General features: G+C 39.2%; 1 protein-coding gene across 2 annotated transcripts in view; it reads right to left on the reverse strand.

The window, feature by feature from the left end:
• Window positions 1-85: 85 nt before the first annotated feature.
• Window positions 86-19110, reverse strand: part of igsf5b (immunoglobulin superfamily, member 5b) — a 42818-nt gene continuing 23793 nt past the window's right edge. Inside the window, exons 7-10 of one of the 2 annotated variants that reach the window (XM_061877416.1) lie at window positions 15459-15483; window positions 2187-2275; window positions 1332-1396; window positions 86-1133 (exon numbers count right to left, since the gene is read on the reverse strand). In XM_061877416.1, coding sequence (XP_061733400.1) covers window positions 1050-1133; window positions 1332-1396; window positions 2187-2275; window positions 15459-15483 — 263 coding nt within the window. In that variant the 3' untranslated portion in view covers window positions 86-1049. The remainder of the gene's footprint in view (window positions 1134-1331; window positions 1397-2186; window positions 2276-15458; window positions 15484-19110) is intronic. The other variant, XM_061877417.1, reaches the window with a different exon arrangement.

Raw genomic sequence — 19110 nt, forward strand, 5'->3', positions numbered from 1 at the left:
CCCCGCGACCCGACCTCGGATAAGCGGAAGATGATGGATGGATGGACGGATGGATAGTTCGAGATTTATAGTAAGCATAAAAACGTTCTGTAAAAGTTTGTGTTTTATTTTTTTTTTTTAAACCACAAAAACTGTTGAAAATATGTTACTGTACAAACAGATGCAAACACCATGAAACTACAGTAATGATGTGTAAGCAAAATCAAATATCTAAAATCAAGCTAAAAACTTTGTTTATCTTAAGTAACTTGTACTCAAATTTGAAATATGCCTCCTATAACAAGAACAATGATTTAACTTCATTGTTGTACTTGTTTAAAGCAGTTTGTAGAGTCCCTTTTTCATTCTAAGTAATTTTCAAAACTTAGCTCTACCTCGGTTTTCATACGACCTGGTTTTAGGTGAACGTTTTCAACAAAAATGTTGTTCAGTTTTCATACACTGTCTTACTTTAAGTACAATTAAACACATGTTTGTGACTCGGTCTCTATCATAGGGCCAAATAAAGTTGTCGCGTACGGTAATAGAACGATCAAAGTGAACCAGCGCCTTAGCGTTCATGTTTCCAGTGTGTCACTGAACGCACCGTACTGCTACGACAGTCTGGTCACGGTGGTGTGACGTGTTGTGCCGTTAAGCCGTCTTTAGAATTGGGTAGAACAATATTGTGTGAGCACGCAGTCATTTTCTGTGCGTCCCTGGATATTACAGCACTTTGATAAAGAAGGTGAGAAACACTACTGAATTAATAGTTAATCGCTACCAAGACTCTTCAATTACGGTAAAGGTGATGGTAAGTGATGATTTATCTATTTTATTCGTCATTGTTTTCTGTTTGTATAAATATAATTATGGTTTACAAAATGTATTGTTGTGTGTGTCAGGAATCATTTAGATTGACATTATTTCATGTGGAAAATTGTCTCAGTTTTCATACGATTTGGAACGTGTTAAGAATAAAAACCGAGGTACCAAGGCACTAAAAGTTCTAAGAAATAAAATTAAGCCTTTTTGTATCTTGATTTCAGATGTCTTCATCTTGTATTATATCAAACTGTGGTAACTCTCCTGATATTCTTAGCGTTTTCCTCAGTAAGGTCCACTTGGTTACTGGCGGCCACAAGGTCAGGGACCTAAGGGTCAAATGAATGCAGATTTAGTGGAGAAGGACTACTGTTCGTCAGAAATTAATGTGACAATTAGTGCTGGTGCACGGTCTAAACAAGAAAAAAAATGCTGGGGTTTCTGATAAGCGCCGGGTCAAAAAACATATGCATCAACAGCTGCGGCTGTAGGCAACCTCCAAATTCTGCCCTTCATTGACATCTTACCTTGTCAGTGCTGACCAACTCCTCCTTGCTATGAATTCCCATGATTAGTTCATTGTAATCGGCATCTGCAGGGGGGAAAATGTACTTTTAGTCTGATCTAAACCACAATCACCTAAGACAGGGGTGTCAAACTAATTTTAGATAGGGGGCCACGTGGAGGAAAAATTTACTCCCAAGTGGGCCGGACTGGTAAAATCACGGCACGATAACTCTAAAATAAAGACAACTTCAGATTGTTTTCTTTGTTTAAAAATAGAACAAGCACATTCTGAAATTGTACAAATCATAATGTTTTTTCACACTTACATGTTGCGGTTAACAGTATTCTATCTTTATTTTTTGTTATTTATATTTTCTGAATAAATTATGTGGTAATGTTCATCTGTCAACTTTTTTTTCAATCTATCAAGACAAAAAAAATGACATCGAAATCAAATTGCAGTATGTTATTCATGTAGTTTGATCATTTTCCTCGACTGATGTACTAACATCATGTGGTTTAGTTTGTACATACATAGCATCATCGACAAAGGTACAAATAATTGCTATTGGATCATTCAGTGGACACATTTAGAACATCTGTTTCTTTCTTTAAAAAATGTCAGGTTAATTTTTAACCTGGCAAACTCGTGCCGCGGGGCAGATAAAACCTGATCCGGCACTGGGGCCGTATGTTTGACACCCCTGAACTAAGGTCTGATTCTGTGCATGGAGGTTTTGGCTTTGAATCTTGACTTGGACTTCTCTGTGTGGACTTTAAATTGCCCTTAAAACATCCTTCAGTGTATTTAGAATGTTTTTGGATTGGTAAAAGTACAATTAAAGGCGTCTTTTTGAGAAAATTCAAAAACTCACTTGTGATGCCTTCACTGGCGTACCCCAAGTTGACCCGTCCCCCTGTGGCGTTTGCACGTAGTCTGAGGCCGTTGTACGGTTCCTCCAACCTGCAAATACCGGAATGAGCAGAGATCACGTTTACATCATTTAGAGGAATTACTTTGTGGAATCATTCACTAAATGACTGATTGTAGGCGGTAGTAAATGGATGGATGGATGGATGTTGAGGCAATTGAGGCTAGATTGAGTGCACTACTTGGTGGTCACCAACAGGGGCGCTGCTAATGACGACGTCAGGTGAGGTTATATCCATGCCAACCTTTTTATTTGCAACAATATTCTTCTGAAGGACCTGTTCACCAAATCTGTGCTTTTTGGAAATAAAACGTAAAGTAAAATGATACGGTTACCTGCTAAATATGTTTTGTTCTGCTGCAAATTGATCTGCTTGAATGTTTTTATAATAAAAACAATTAAAGAGATTAGTTTAATCCATTTTGAACACTGAAAAAAAAAACATTTGTTGCCTGTGCCTGCTTCTTAAAATTCACGCATTTAAATAATGCATGGATGGATAATCATTTCAATCCTTAAGACATGTTAGTTTTACATATTTGTCTTATTCCTTTTCTCAGCTATATTTTAAGTCCTAAAAACAAAAATGTTTAATGTTTTAAAGGTTAAAATTGAGTTTTTTGTGGAGTCACTGGGTTTTCACGCATCTCTGCTGCTAACACATTAATCTAAGCACGATCCAGATACCTGAATTATTTTTGTTATTTGTTTACATTTTTATTGAATCACTATTAAGGATGGGTCCCTTTCACAATTTAATCAATATGGTACCAATTCCTGGTACCTGGAAATCAATACCTGTACTTTGTGTGTCTTCAAATATGTAAATTAATATACACTGTTGCAGGGGTAGGGAACCTATGGCTCTAGAGCTAGATGTGGCTCTTTTGATGACTGCATCTGGCTCTCAGATAAATCTTAGCTGACATTGCTTAACACGATAAGTAATAAATAATTCCGCTGGTACCCACAGTGTTAAAAATGACGTTCAAATTATAAAACCTTCTCATGCATTTTAATCCAACCATCCAGGTGAGGTTTTATCCATGCTGACCTTTGTTTTCGGTCCCCTAGACGGGGGGTGGGGTTGCCCACATTTGAGGTCCTCTCCAAGGTTTCTCATAGTCATCATTGTCACTGGCGTCCCACTGGGTGTGAGTTTTCCTTGCATCTTATGTGAGTTCTTCCGAGGATGTCGTAGTCGTAGTGGTTTGTACAGTCCTTTGAGACATTTGTGATTTAGGGCTATATAAATAAACATTGATTGATTGATTGATCCATTTTCTACCGTACCTGTTCAAGCAGTCGCATTAATGGTAAGAAGTATTATAATTATTATTGGTTAGCTTTAGAATAAAAATGTTATTCAAAAGAATAAGACACTTATTATACACTAAAAATGTTGGTCTTAAAAATGCACGCATTTAGTTGTATTCAGTGCTAAAAAATATTCTATGGCTCTCACGGAAATGCATTTTGAAACATTTGGCTTTCATGGCTCTCTCAACCAAAAAGGTTCCCGACCCCTGCACTGTTGTATGTAATACTGAGATTTGCCATCCAGTTATCTTGCTTTCTTACACTATTGTGTCTCATTTGTAAGTACTTTTCTATAGTATGTAGTAGATTTTGCATGCAGTTGCAATTCCAAATGTTATATGGCAGTAGTGTATAGTCCACATGGTGTTGTCTTAGCCAGGAAGTAGTCTTTGCTATTAAGTTGAATGTGCCAGTCTTGTCTTTTGTTAAGTCCTACAAGTACAATATTTACAGTATAAACAATACTGTAAGTATTATATCTATCTCACGGAAGCTGCTTGATTGTAACGTGCATTTTACTCATAGTCTTCATTACCAAATTTGGAGGTGTAAAAATCGCTAATGCTAATCAGTAGCATGTTTATGGCATATCCAATGCTGCGCATTTTAGAAAGTGGAGCCTTACTGTACTTTTAAGTGCCTACTTCTTGCTTTGCTGGTATGGAAAAGTGTTACATTACCTAGAGGCAATCCAACTAAGTGCTGGACCTCTTGTTTCATGACCAAGTGCTGAACATGAAGTCACAGTATCGAAATATGGTGATATTTCACCTGTATCGGTACCCTGTAGCAGGGATGGGCCGTCACGGCCAGCAAGGCCTTTTCTGCTGGCCTAACATAAACCATGACTATAAATAGAAAAAAAGGTGATTCTACTTTCAATTAACTTTCCCTAAATACATAAAAGTATTCATTGAATTCTCTTTATGTCATGTTAGGCTCCCGTGCTGCTTGTTTTTATGTTAGAGCTCTTATCCAATCAAAATTCAGCTAGCTTGTTGCCAGCGCTGTATGAAATTCTGCCGGATCAGACCACGAGTTGTTGACTGTAGGCCCCCCGAGATTACCACACCTTGAGCCGGGAAACGTGACGTTAACGTCTCCTGTGATTGGATACTCACAAGTGAGTATCCAATCACATGTTGTGAGTTGCAAAAGTTAGAGTTACGTTAAAGTACCAATGATTGTCACACACACACTAGATGTGGTGAAATTTGTCCTCTGCATTTGACCCATCCCCTTGATCACCCCCTGGGAAGTGAGGGGAGCAGTGAGCAGCAGCGGTGCTGCGCCTGGGAATCATTTATGGTGATTTAACCCCCAATTCCAACCCTTGATGCTGAGTGCCAAGCAGGGAGGCAATGGGTCCCATTTTTATCATCTTTGTTATGACTCAGCCGGGGTTTGAACTCACAACTTAATGATCTCAGGGCGGACACTCTAACCACTAGGCCACTGAGTAGGAAAGCAGGAAATGCTATGCAAATCAACCGAGTAAATAAACCGTGGATTATGTTACAGATACAGTATATACTGTACTTGCAAGTAGGGCTGGGCGATATATCGACATAAACGATATATTGCAGGTTTGTCTCTCTGCGATATAGAAAATGACTATATCGTAATATTCGATTATATGTCCTCACACATTTGCTTTTAGCTGCGTACATTACATTACTGGCGTTTCTCACTCCGAGCTAGCTGACCTGTCCAAGTCGGTGAAATGGTTTGTCCACCACTTCCAATCCAATCAACCAACTACGAACGGTACCAATGACTTCCAGCTTCCAATAGGTGCTACAAGTTGTGAGTTCAAATATTTTATTTTTTATTTTGTGTGTGTTTATTGTGATTTTACAAATGTTTTAATTTTGACAGTTGACAATTGTGGGTTTATTGATTGTTTTAAATGCACCGGAAAATAGCCTGTTTTGTACACTATTGATGCAAATAATGTTTGCATTTTGCATTGATTCGATGCAAAATAGTGTGTTTCTGTTTCGCATTTCTCCAGTCGTAGTCATGTGGTGACATAAATTATGGTATTGTGAGAAATATTTATTAAAGTCAACTGGTGTCTCACCTTCCCTTTATTTAGAAAATCCTCGAAAAAATTGTTGCAGAGCAGCTAAATGAACACTTAGCGTTTAACAATCTATGTGAAACCTTTCAATCCGGTTTCAGGGCAAATCGCTCTACAGAGACAGCCCTCGCAAAAATGACTAATGATCTATTGCTAACGATGGATTCTGATGCGTCATCTATGTTGCTGCTCCTCGATCTTAGCGCTGCTTTCGATACCGTCGATCATAATATTTTATTAGTCCGTATCAAAACACGAATTGGTATGTCAGACTTAGCCCTGTCTTGGTTCAACTCTTATCTTACTGACAGGGTGCAGTGTGTCTCCCATAACAGTATGACCTCGGACTATGTTAAAGTAACATGTGGAGTTCCCCAGGGTTCGGTCCTTGGCCCTGTACTCTTCAGCATCTACATGCTGCCGCTGGGTGACGACATACGCAAATACGGTGTTAGCTTTCACTGTTATGCTGATGACACCCAACTCTACATGCCCCTAAAGCTGACCAACACGCCGGACTGTAGTCAGTTGGAGGCTTGTCTTAATGAAATTAAACAATGGATGTCCGCTAATTTTTTTGCAACTTAATGCCCAAAAAACGGTAATGCTGATTATCGGTCCTGCTAGACACAGACCTCTATTTAATAATACAACTTTAACATTTGACAACCAAATAAAAAAACAGGGTGACTCTGTAAAAAATCTGGGTATTATCTTTGACCCAACTCTCTCCTTTGAGTCACACATTAAAAGCGTTACTAAAACGGCCTTTTTTCATCTCCGTAACATCGCTAAAATTCGCTCCATTTTCTCCACTAAAGACGCTGAGATCATTATCCATGCGTTTGTAACTTCTCGTCTCGATTACTGTAACATATTATTTACGGGTCTTCCCATGTCTAGCATTAAAAGATTACAGTTGGTACAAAATGCGGCTGCTAGACTTTTGACAAGAACAAGAAAGTTTGATCACATTACGCCTATACTGGCTCATCTGCACTGGCTTCCTGTGCACTTAAGATGTGACTTTAAGGTTTTACTACTTACATATAAAATACTACACAGTCTAGGTCCATCCTATCTTGCCGATTGTATTGTACCATATGTCCCGGCAAGAAATCTGCGTTCAAAAGACTCCGGCTTATTAGTGATTCCTAAAGCCCCCAAAAAGTCTGCGGGCTATAGAGGGTTTTCCGTTCGGGCTCCAGTACTCTGGAATGCCCTCCTGGTAACAGTTCGAGATGCTACCTCAGTAGAAGCATTTAAGTCTCACCTTAAAACTCATTTGTATACTCTAGCCTTTAAATAGACTCCTTTTTAGACCAGTTGATCTGCCGCTTCTTTTCTTTTTCTCCTATGTCTCCCCCTCCCTTGTGGAGGGGGTCCGGTCCGATGACCATGGATGAAGTACTGGCTGTCCAGAGTCGAGACCCAGGATGGACCGCTCGTCGGGACCCAGGATGGACCGCTCGCCTGTGTATCGGTTGGGGACATCTCTACGCTGCTGATCCGCCTCCGCTTGGGATTGTTTCCTGTGGACGGGACTCTCGCTGCTGTCTTGGATCCGCTTTGAACTGAACTCTCGCGGCTGTGTTGGAGCCACTATGGATTGAACTTTCATAGTATCATGTTAGACCCGCTCGACATCCATTGCTTTCGGTCCCCTAGAGGGGGGGGTTGCCGACATTTGAGGTCCTCTCCAAGGTTTCTCATAGTCATCATTGTCACTGGCGTCCCACTGGGTGTGAATTCTCCCTGCCCACTGGGTGTGAGTTTTCCTTGCCCTTAGGTGGGTTCTTCCGAGGATGTCGTAGTCGTATTGGTTTGTACAGTCCTTTGAGACATTTGTGATTTAGGGCTATATAAATAAACATTGATTGATTTATTGACTGAAAGTCGGACTAAAGGCCTAGGTGTGAAAGGCATGGCCCACCCCTGCCCGCTAGTACAGACAAACCTCGGTGGGGACCAATATAAGTACAGAATTCAGTACCTATGCCTAATCGCTGTAATATGATTAGTTCCATCACGCTATTAATCTAAACGCCATGTTACTATATTTCATACAAAAAAATAATTTTCTTAAATGAGCCCGAATGCAGCTGAGATAGTCCAAAAGGGACAAGCGGTAGAAAATGGATAGATGGAGTCATCTTTGGCTTAGTAACCTTGTACAAAAATGAAGTAAAGTTTCTTGTGATACACATTTTAAGTAGTTCAACGTGTGCATTATCAGATTTAGAGTTGAAACAAGGCAGAACAATACGGTATACTGGTATTAGTATTGTATGCGACTCTAATGAATCATATTCGGTACTATACCGACTCTGAAAAGTACCGGTCCCACACCCCCCAAGCGCCCTGGTCGTCGTCACATTATGTCATTGCTGGTTTTACGAGCAGAGGAGCATGTTCAGCAGCACAAAATCACGGAGTACTTACGAGCAGACGAAGTGTGTAGACATAAAAGAGAGAACAGACGCATTTTGGCTTAAAAACTATTAAAGTGAAATTATAACACTGAAACGCTCTCTTTCTATGCCACATCAATGTGGAATGCACTCCCAACAGGTGTTAAAGTAAGTGCATCTCTATATTCCTTCAAAACCGCTCTAAAACAACACCTCCAGGCAACTTCAACCCTTTACTAATACCCTCCTCCATTCACATCCCATCTCCCCGGATTATAAACAACTCAAATGTACTTCTAATGTATATACTTGTTCTTATGCTATGTGAACTCACTATGTTCTCTGCTGGCTGTACATATCCTACTGTAAGACCTACACTGTTTCAATGTCCACATTTCTCTGTTGATGCAATTGTTGATGACTGAAGTTCTGATATCAACCAAAGCTCCTCATCCCACCCCCCGGATTGTAAATAATGTAAATAATTCAATGTACATACTATGATGATTAACTTGTGTGATGACTGTATTATGTTGATAGTATATATTTGTACCATGAATTGATTAACGTGGACCCCGACTTAAACAAGTTGAAAAACTTATTCAGGTGTTACCATTTAGTGGTCAATTGTACGGAATATGTACTGAACTGTGCAATCTACTAATAAAAAGTATCAAAGAGGTGCTTTAAAACATTGGTAGCTAGTTAGCACCTAATGTCCATTCGCAGTCTGCAGTGTTTTAACTATTTCTAAAACACTAATCTTCGCCTCCATGGCGAAAAATAAAGTAAGTTTCTTACAAGTATCATCCCTGCAGGACGAGGAATTGCAAAACATGATTCACTACACACCGTAGCTCACTGGCGTCAAAATGTAAACAAACGCCATTGGTGGCTTTACACCTGACATCAACTGTAATGATACCAAGTAAAATAGCGTATCGTGTCGATACTACTATGACTACATCGATATTTTTTGGCTTCACAACAGCTTCTTTTTTTTTTTTCATTATTCATATTATGTTTATAAACTCAGGAAATATGTTCCTCGACACACGAGGACTTTAAATATGACCAATGTATGATATTGTAACTACTTGGTATCGGACTGATACCCAAACTTGTAGTATCGTCCAAAAGTAATGTAAAATATCAAACAACAGAAGAATAATTGATTAATACATTTTAACAGAAAGAAGCAGATATTGAACAAGTAAATGCAGTAAATGAACAAGTAGATTAATAAATAATTTTCTAACACTTGTCCTTAATTATTTTGACAAAATAATAGAATGATAAATTACACAATATTTTACTGCATATGTCAGCAGACTAAATTAGGAGCTGTCACGCCAAATTTCTTCTCCCCCCCCCCCCCCCCCCCCCCCCCCCCATTTACTTCCGGGGTCATGATTAATACAGACGTTATATTAACGCTATATTTTTAAAATATTACACTATATTTTAAAAATATTACACTATATTATAAAAATACAGTTGTTTTGTTAACGCTATATTATAAAAATAAAATAAATAAAACAATTTACAAACACAAGCTATGGGATGACGCATTTACTTCCGGGGTTACGTTTGCTCACGTTTCCTCTTAAGTCATCCCATAGCTTGTGTTTGTAAATTGTTTTTTTAATTATTTTTATTTTTTTATAATATAACGTTAACAAAACGTCTGTATTTTTATAATATAGCGTTATTATTTTATAATGTAGCGTTAAAAAAACGTGTGTATTAATCATGACCACGGAAGTAAATGTGGGGGGCAAGGTTTTTGCAGGGGGAAGAAATTTGGCGTTACAGAGCCTTTGTTTGTTTACTTACTACTAAAAGACAAGTTGTCTTGTATGTTCACTATTTTATTTAAAGACAAACTTGCAATAAGAAATATATGTTTAATGTACCGTTAGATTTTTTTGTTAAAATAAAGCCAATAATGAACTTTTTTGTTGTTCCCTTTATTTAGAAAAGTACCAAAATGATTACAATAATTTGGTACCAGTACCAAAATATTGGTATTGGGACAACAATACAACAAGGAAATGACACAGATTAGGTGGAATGACCCTGAATATGAAACTAGCATGGAAACAGGAGTTCAGAACATTCACAAAAGCCCATCCCTTTACAAATAATACAAGCCATTGTTTTTCGCTTGTTTGACTTTAGTGGCATTATTTTGTGTTCAAATTCTAAACGGTGACGTGCCTTAGGGATTACTTTCCTCCCAAAAGAGCACTTCATTAGGGGACTTGTTTTTGGGTTTTTTTATCATGAAGTCCACTGCCAGTAAAAACAGAAAGCAGTTTTATTACACCGAGGCTGCCGCCGGGAAAGACAATAAACTGCTGCGGAGCAAAATGCTGACAACCACAAGGCCCACTATATCTCTCCCTGAGAAGGAGGTGAAGACATCTCAAATATTATGTGGCTTCCAAACGTAATGTCTACTTAATAGACGCCATTTTTTACCTTATTTTCTTGGGCGACAATAAGGAAAGCTTTATTGGTAATTCCAACACTATAGGAGACGATTCCACTGTGGCTGACAGTGGAATCGGACAGTGGCTGACCTTAAAGGGCCCCTCTATAGAACTGACCGTATTGGCACTTATTTTCTAGTTCTGGACCTAAAAATTATGTCTATAGGTAAAATGTCCAGCACATTTATGAACACCTACTTTTAGCTCCAAAATGTGTGTGTGGGGGGGGGGGTGTTGCATCAGCCTGCTGATGTCACCTACAGAAGACCGGTGTCATGACGTGGACTTTGGTGTGGTTTGTTTTCCCGTGGTGCGAATCGACTGGACCAGACATGGCGTGAAGGTACGAACATTATTTGATTTTAACACTCAAAAGGTATTACAAAACAAAGGGCATAAACGAAAGGCACTCTCAGCGGAGGTAAAAGAAATCTTGGCTATGAAAACTAAAACCTGCGCTATGGCAAAACTATGGACAACAAAAACAAAAACACTTACTGTAACTGAGAAAGAGCATGGATCATCGGCATGGATAACATGGGTGTGTAAGAGGTGATAAGAGGGTGATGTCGCCAGCCTGACTGCCTGGCAACTACAGGCTTAAATGGGTGCAGTGATGACAGGTGCGTGAGTCCAGACAAATCAGGTGTGTGAGTCATGAACACTTAACAGGTAAGAAACTGATGGGTTGGCATGGTGACAAAACAAGAGTGCCCAATGAATCCAAAACAAAACAGAACTCGACCACAAAACACGACAACCGGAAGCAAGTTCATATTAAATAGTATGTGTTTTGGTAGCATCTTCATCCCAAATCCTGTTATTATAAAGAATTATTAAATACGTCTGCCAGATACATTGTCGCAGGTTGTTATAATACAACTAAAGTAAGGGTCTGCCTGCATACATTTCCAATTTATGTTAATACAAGGAAATTATGGACCTCTCCAATCAAACTGACTCGCGCAAAATGGGTCTGAACAAGCAAGAGGAGTGTAATTTTGGGTGATTAATTTAATGATTCTGAATGAAAAATAAAGGTATTCGTCGGAAAAATAGAGATAAAAAAGCAGATTCAGTGCTCACAAACAGGATAAAAATAAGGTAAGTCAAGGTCTATTTTGCATCCTCTTCTACTGATGTTTTCCCCAAGACACTTGAGGAATTACTTAAGGAAGAACGGCCATGCTCGTGATAATAATGTTAAGTTCTGAAGTAATCATGGCTCCGGTGCGACAAAAACCTGCAGTTAAGTGATCAAAGTAATAATTTTACTTTATCTACGTAGGGGGCCCCATATGGTGTCTGGTGATGGAAAGGGGGGGCATTCCAAGTACAGTTGGTTGTCTACTGCATACTTGCCAACCCTCCCGGATTTTCCGGGAGACTCACGAAATTCATCGCCTCTCCCGAAAACCTCCCGGAAGAAATTTTCTCCCAAAATCTCCCGAAATACAGCGGAGCTGGAGGCCACGCCCCCTCGAGCTCCATGCGGACATGAATGGGGACAACCTGTTTTCACGCCCGCTTTCCCACTATATAAACAGCTTGCCTGCCCAATCACATTACAACATCTACGGATTTTAATAAAAATCTGCACACACAAGGAGACGAAGCAGAAGAACGAGGAAGTTACAGCCATGGCGACGCCGTCTGTGATAGAGTGTTTCTATGTTGTCTGTCGCCATCTCCTGGTGAATGTTGGCTATAGCGTTATGGGGTTGCTTTTTGATTGGCTAACGATTTACGTGGTGTTGCGCACCTGACGGCAAATGACTCTCGCCAGTACGCAAATGGCAGAACAAAGGTTACTCAAATAGTGAAAGGTAAGTGTTGTTGGTTTTATTTTAGTAACCAGCAAGCACAGTACAGTTAGTAGAACAACTGTGTTTTTATTACTGAGTATTTGATAGGTGCCGTCTGAAATTAAACTATTTATTTTATTTATATATATAATAAAATAAATATATAGCTAGAATTCACTGAAAGTTAAGCATTTCATACATATATGTATATATATTTATATACATATACATATATATACATATATATGTATATATATATACATATATATATATATATATATATATATGAAATATGTATTAAATACTCGAGTTGGTGAATTATACTCCCCTCTTAACCACGCCCCCAACCACGCCTCCGCCCCTACATACATACATGCATACATACTTAGTATTTTACAACTTAGAATGCATTAAAAAAAACATTTATTCTTGTCTTACACAAGGATTGTGAATGATAGGGACAAATAAAAAAAAAAGTGCAGTTCCCCTATAGCAGGGGTCGAGAACCTTTTTGAGTGAAAGAGCCATTTAAGCCAAATATTTTAAAATGTATTTCCGTGAGAGCCATATAATATTTTTTAACCCTGAGTACAACTAAATGTCTACATTTTTAAGTAAGACCAACATTTATAGAGTATAATATGTCACAAACTCGCATGGCAGCAGTAGTGGCGATCCCAAGATGCAGGAACCAGGGGAGTGAAGAGCAGGTAAGATGCTTTTAATATCATTAACAGAGGAAAGTGAAGCAGTCTTCCATGTACAGTTCTAAACAATAGTCAATCTTCTAGACCTGAGGAGCGCGTGAGACAAGCATAAATGGAAACATACTGATTGGCAGCCGGTGTGGACCGGCTGCCAATCAACAGCAGGTGAGGGGGAATAAACAGCGCCGAGTGGGACAAGCAGGAAATGGAAACAAAATAAGGGCACTGATGGGAAGTAAATAAAAAACAAAGAAGCACAAAAAGAAATGAAGTGACAGATCTTCATATAATAAGTCTGTTATTCTTTTTAATAACATTGTTATTCGGGAGCTCACTGATGATAAATAAAATACTTCTGACCATTAATGCGACTTCTTGAACAGGTGCGGTAGAAAACAGATGGATGGATTAAAATGTTTTATATTTTGAACGTTATGTTTAAAGGCCTACTGAAATTAAATGTTCTTATTTAAAAGGGGATCGCGGCTCCATTCTGTGTCATACTTGATCATTTCGCGATATTGCCATATTTTCCCTGAAGGATTTAGTAGAGAACATCGACGATATAGTTTGCAACTTTTGGTCGCTAATAAAAAAGCCTTGCCTATACCGGAAGTAGGAGACGATGTGCGCGTGATGTCACGGGTTGTGGAGCTCCTCACATCCTCACATTGTTTACAATCACGGCCACCAGTAGCGAGAGCGATTCGGACCGAGAAAGCGACAATTTCCCCATTAATTTGAGCGAGGATGAAAGATTCGTGGATGAGGAAAGTGAGAGTGACGGACTAGAAAGAAAAAAAACGAGACGGCAGAGCGATTCAGATGTTGTTAGACAAATTTACTAGGATAATTCTGGAAAATCCTTTATCTGCTTATTGTATTACTAGTGTTTTAGTGAGATTATATGGTCGTACCTGTACAGCCTGAAAGTCGGAGGGGTAGATGGATAGATAGATAGATAGATAGATAGATAGATAGATAGATAGATAGATAGATAGATAGATAGATAGATAGATAGATAGATAGATAGATAGATAGATAGATAGATAGATAGATAGATAGATAGATAGATAGATAGATAGATAGATAGATAGATAGTACTTTATTGATTCCTTCAGGAGAGTTCCTTCAGGAAAATTAAAATTCCAGCAGCAGTGTACAGAGTTGAGATCAATTTAAAAAAAAGTAAAAAGTAAATAATGGGGGTTTAAATGGAAACAAAATAAAGAAATATTACAATAAGAATAAAAAATAAAAAGCAACAATGGAATAAAAATTTAACAGTAAAATAAGAATATAACAAGAGAAAGTAGGCAGTAGTGACCATGTTATGCAAACGTATTTCACTGTTATTGTTTTGCATCCCCTGTCATCCTAATACCCCCCGCCCCCCTCCCCAGAGAGGAGTTGTACAGTCTAATGGCTTGTGGGACAAAGGAGTTTTTGAGTTTATTAGTCCTGCACTTGGGATGAAGTGTGGTGACCGCCATTGTCTCAGAGGGAAGCCACGTTTCTCGACGAGGCGAAGGCAGCCGGTCGGGCCGGGCTGAGATTTTTTTTTTTCCCTCCAACAACGGTGGAAGCATCCGACGGTCGGGGGCGGCCGGTGGGAGGAGGCAAGAGAATCGCAGCTGCCTCTTTGACAGGTGCGTGCAGGAGGAACGACGCAAGCTCCCTGCTCATATCTACGGTAAGAGCCGACTTATTACCACCATTTTCTCACCGAAACCTGCCGGTTGACATGTGGTAGGGAACCATGTTCGCTTGACCGCTCTGTTCCATAGTAAAGCTTCACCGTCATCTTTCGGGAATGTAAACAAGGAAACAAGGAAACACCGGCTGTGTTTGTGTTGCTAAAGACGGCCGCAATACACCACTTCCCACCTACATCTGTCTTCTTTGACGTCTCGCATTATTAATTGAACAAATTGCAAAAGATTCAGCAACACCATAATAATGTGGAATTATGCGCTGAAAAGAGACGACTTATAGCTGTGAATGGTGCTGGACCAAAATTTCCTCTACAATGCGTGACGTCACTCGCACGCGTCATCATACCGCAATGTTTTAGCATGATACTTCCGCGCGAAATTTAAAATTGCAATTTAGTAAACTAAACCGGCCGTATTGGCATGTGTTGCAATGTCAAGATTTCATCATTGATATTTAAACTATCAGACTGTGTGGTCGGTAGCTGTGGGTTTCAGTAGACCTTTAACACTGTGATTACAAGCGGAATTATTCATTACTTATCATGTTAAGCAATGTCAGCTATGATTTATCTGAGCGCCAGATGCAGTCATCAAAAGAGCCACATCTGGCTTGAGAGCCATAGGTTCCCTACCCCTGCCCCATAGCGTAATTAGAGGTACTATAAGAGTGAGGTCTTACCCCAGTGCTTCCTGTTTGCTTCCCTCTGAAAAACACACAAAAAGAGTGAGGTTTATAGCAGAATAATAGCACAAACGTTATTATACCTGGTGCACTGACCGTGCCAACTCGGTGCATCTTAAGAATATGAACGCTATAAAACACGCCGGCGATTATTAGTGTAGAATTCAGCGGCGAGTTGGAGCGTAATGAGTTTTCTAACAAGGCGTCACGCTCCAAACCTAGCATCACAAGAGTGTCAACAATGTTACCCCCGTGAGACGTGTAAAACTGGTGCCTTTTTCATCATTAAATGAATCCTACCCTACTAGTCTCCAAGGGTGGACCAGAGGAGATTCTTGTAGTTTTCCAATAATTGCAGAAGCACACATTACTTCCTGTGCGTGCACACACACACACACACACACACACACACACACACACACACACACACACACACACACACACACATACACACACACACACACACACACACACACACACACACAAGGCTGGATTAAAGTGAGCAGCAAAGCACCTTCATTGACATGCAAAACGTTCCCCTCGCAGTTTATTTCACCGTCTCAAATGTTAAGATGCAAGAACGCAAGCGGTGGCAAAAGGAGCACAATAAGCTCTGAGCTGTGGGTTGAGTTTAGTTACAGTGGTAGCGCAATCAGTCCCGGGGATTACGACAACTTCTAAATGCGCCACTCAGGGCCACAACCTCCAGCAGCGATGCCCTCATTGCCACACTTTACGCTGCATATTTCACCTTAGCAGTCTTATTAGAGGTTTGCTAAGTATCGACTTCTCGGTCTCAGGGCAGCAGTCGTCGCAAATCAGATGAGGAGTTGCAGTAAAGATGTCGCGCCCGGCAGCCACTTTAATGGGCCTTGTAGCGTTTTTAGCTCAACATCTACAGGGGCGTCAACAAACATATTTCATGGACTCTTCTTACTTTAGGCACTTTTCTTTCCAACAATTTATGACTAATCTCAAACAACTGCAACAATTCGAATTTACGGTAGCTGAGTTGAGTTGAGTTTGTGTTTATTTGGAACATGCATGCATACAACATGATACATCACAATTTCTAGTTTCTCAGTTCGACATGTTCGAAAAGGAGTAGGAAGAAGCAGAGTTTATTTAATCCTACCCCCTTTTCCTCTTCATAACAGTTGCTAAAAATTTTGTTCACTTCCTGTTCTCAATTTATCCACAGTATACTCCTTAAGTAATAACAATAAAAATACATTTGTAATAATTAATAAAGTAAGGTATATTTCATATGGTGAGATAAGTAAGACTATCTAGAAAATTAATGGATGGATGAAATAATTCAGAATGAATCTTTGTACTTTGTAAACACTTTATGTTTGAAGAGTTTCTTGAAGTGGATCATATTAGTACATTGTTTGATTTCTTTGCTTAATTCATTCCATAATTTAATTCCACATACTGATATACTTAAGGTCTTAAAGGCCTACTGAAATTAGATTTTCTTATTTAAACGGGGATAGCAGGTCCATTCTATGTGTCATACTTGATCATTTCGCGGTATTGCCATATTTTTGCTGAAAGGATTTAGTAGAGAACATCGACGATAAAGTTCGCAACTTTTGGTCGCTAACTGAAAAGCCCTGCCTCTACCGGAAGTCGCAGACGATGACGTCACCCGTTGAGGGCTCCTCTCATCCTCCAACAAAACGAGCTATTCGGACCGAGCATTAATTTGAGCGAGGAAGAAAGATTTGTGTTTGAGGATATTGATAGCGGCGGACTAGAAAAAAAATAAAAATAAAAAATAAAATCAAGTTAAAAAAAAAAAACGCGATTGCCTTGGGACGGATTCAGATGTTTTTAGACACATTTACTAGGATAATTATGGGAAATCCCTTATCTTTCTATTGTTTTGCTAGTGTTTTAGTGAGTTTAATAGTACCTGATAGTCGGAAGGGTGTATCCACGGGTGTCTTGAGGCCAGTGTCTGATGGAAGTTGACGGCAGCATTATGGACGGCACAAGCTCAGCTGATCTACGGTAAGTGGCGACTTTTTAACACAATTTTCTCACCGAAAACTGCTGGTTGACATTTGGTCGGGATTCATGTTCCATAACCACTCTGATCCATAGTAAAGCTTCACCTCCGGGAATTTTTAAAAAAGAATCACCGTGTGTTTGTGTGGCTAAAGGCTAAAGCTTCCCAACTCCATCTTTCTACTTTGACTTCTCCATTATTAATTGAACAAATTGCAAAAGATTCAGCAACACATTCAATGTGTCATACTTGATCATTTTGCGATATTGCAATTTTTTTGCTGAAAGGATTTAATAGAGAACATCGACGATAAAGTTTGCAACTTTTGGTCGCTAACAGAAAAGCCCTGCCTTTACGGGAAGTCGCAGACGATGACGTCACCCATTGAGGGCTCCTCACATCCTCACATTGTTTTTAATGGGAACTATTTGGACCGAGAAAACGACAATTTCCCCATTAATTTGAACGAGGATGAAATATTCGTGTTTGAGGATATTGATAGCGAAGGACTAGAAAAAATAAAAATGAAAAAAATTAAAATCAAGTTAAAAAAAACGCGATTGCATTGGGACGGATTCAGTTGTTTTTAGACACATTTACTAGGATAATTCTGAGAAATCCCTTATCTTTCTATTGTTTTAGTGAGTTTAATAGTACCTGATAGTCGGAAGGGTGTATCTACGGGTGTCTTGAGGCCCGTGTCTGATGGAAGTCGACGGCAGCAATAAGCTCAGCTGATCTCCGGTAAGTGGCGACTTTTTACCACAATTTTCTCACCAAAACTGCTGGTTGACATTTGGTCGGGATCCATGTTCGCTTGACCGCTCTGATCCATAGTAAAGCTTCTCCTCCAGGAATTTTAAACAATGAATCACCGTGTGTTTGTGTGGTTAAAGGCTAAAGCTTCCCAACTCCATCTTTCTACTTTGACTTCTCCATTATTAATTGAACAAATTGCAAAAGATTCAGCAACACAGATGTCCAAAATACTGTGTAATTATGCGGTTAAAGCAGACGACTTTTAGCTGTGTGTGTGTGCGCAGCGCTAATATTTCCTAACAGTACGTGACGTCTCGCGTACACGTCATCATTCTCAACAAGAAACTCCCCGGGAATTTAAAATTGCAATTTAGTAAACTAAAAAGGCCGTATTGGCATGTGTTGCAATGTTAATATTTCATCATTGATATATAAACTATCAGACTGCGTGGTCGCTAGTAGTGGGTTTCAGTAGGCCTTTAAGTGTTGTACGTGTGTACAAATGTTTTAAATTACATTTTTCTTTAAGATTATATTCCTCCTCTTTTGTTGAGAAGAATTGTTGTATATTCTTGGGTAGCAGCTTATAGTTTGCTTTGTGTGTAATTTTAGCTGTTTGCAAATTCACTATGTCGTGGTATTTCAGTATTTCCGATTCAATAAATAAAGGGTTTGTATGTTCTCTCTATAGTAGTTTGGTTACGGTTGAAGTTGATTTCGAACATGCACCTTTTTCTGGTTTCTTATGACATGTCTGAAAAGGATTAGGAAGAAGCAAAGCTTATTGAATCCTATACCCCTTTTTCATTTCATAGCAATTACCAACATCTTTAATTCACTTCCTGTTCTCAATGTGTACACAGTTTAACTCAA

Source organism: Nerophis ophidion, linkage group LG18 (assembly GCF_033978795.1).
Source record: "Nerophis ophidion isolate RoL-2023_Sa linkage group LG18, RoL_Noph_v1.0, whole genome shotgun sequence".
In the NCBI taxonomy this organism is placed as follows: domain Eukaryota; kingdom Metazoa; phylum Chordata; class Actinopteri; order Syngnathiformes; family Syngnathidae; genus Nerophis; species Nerophis ophidion.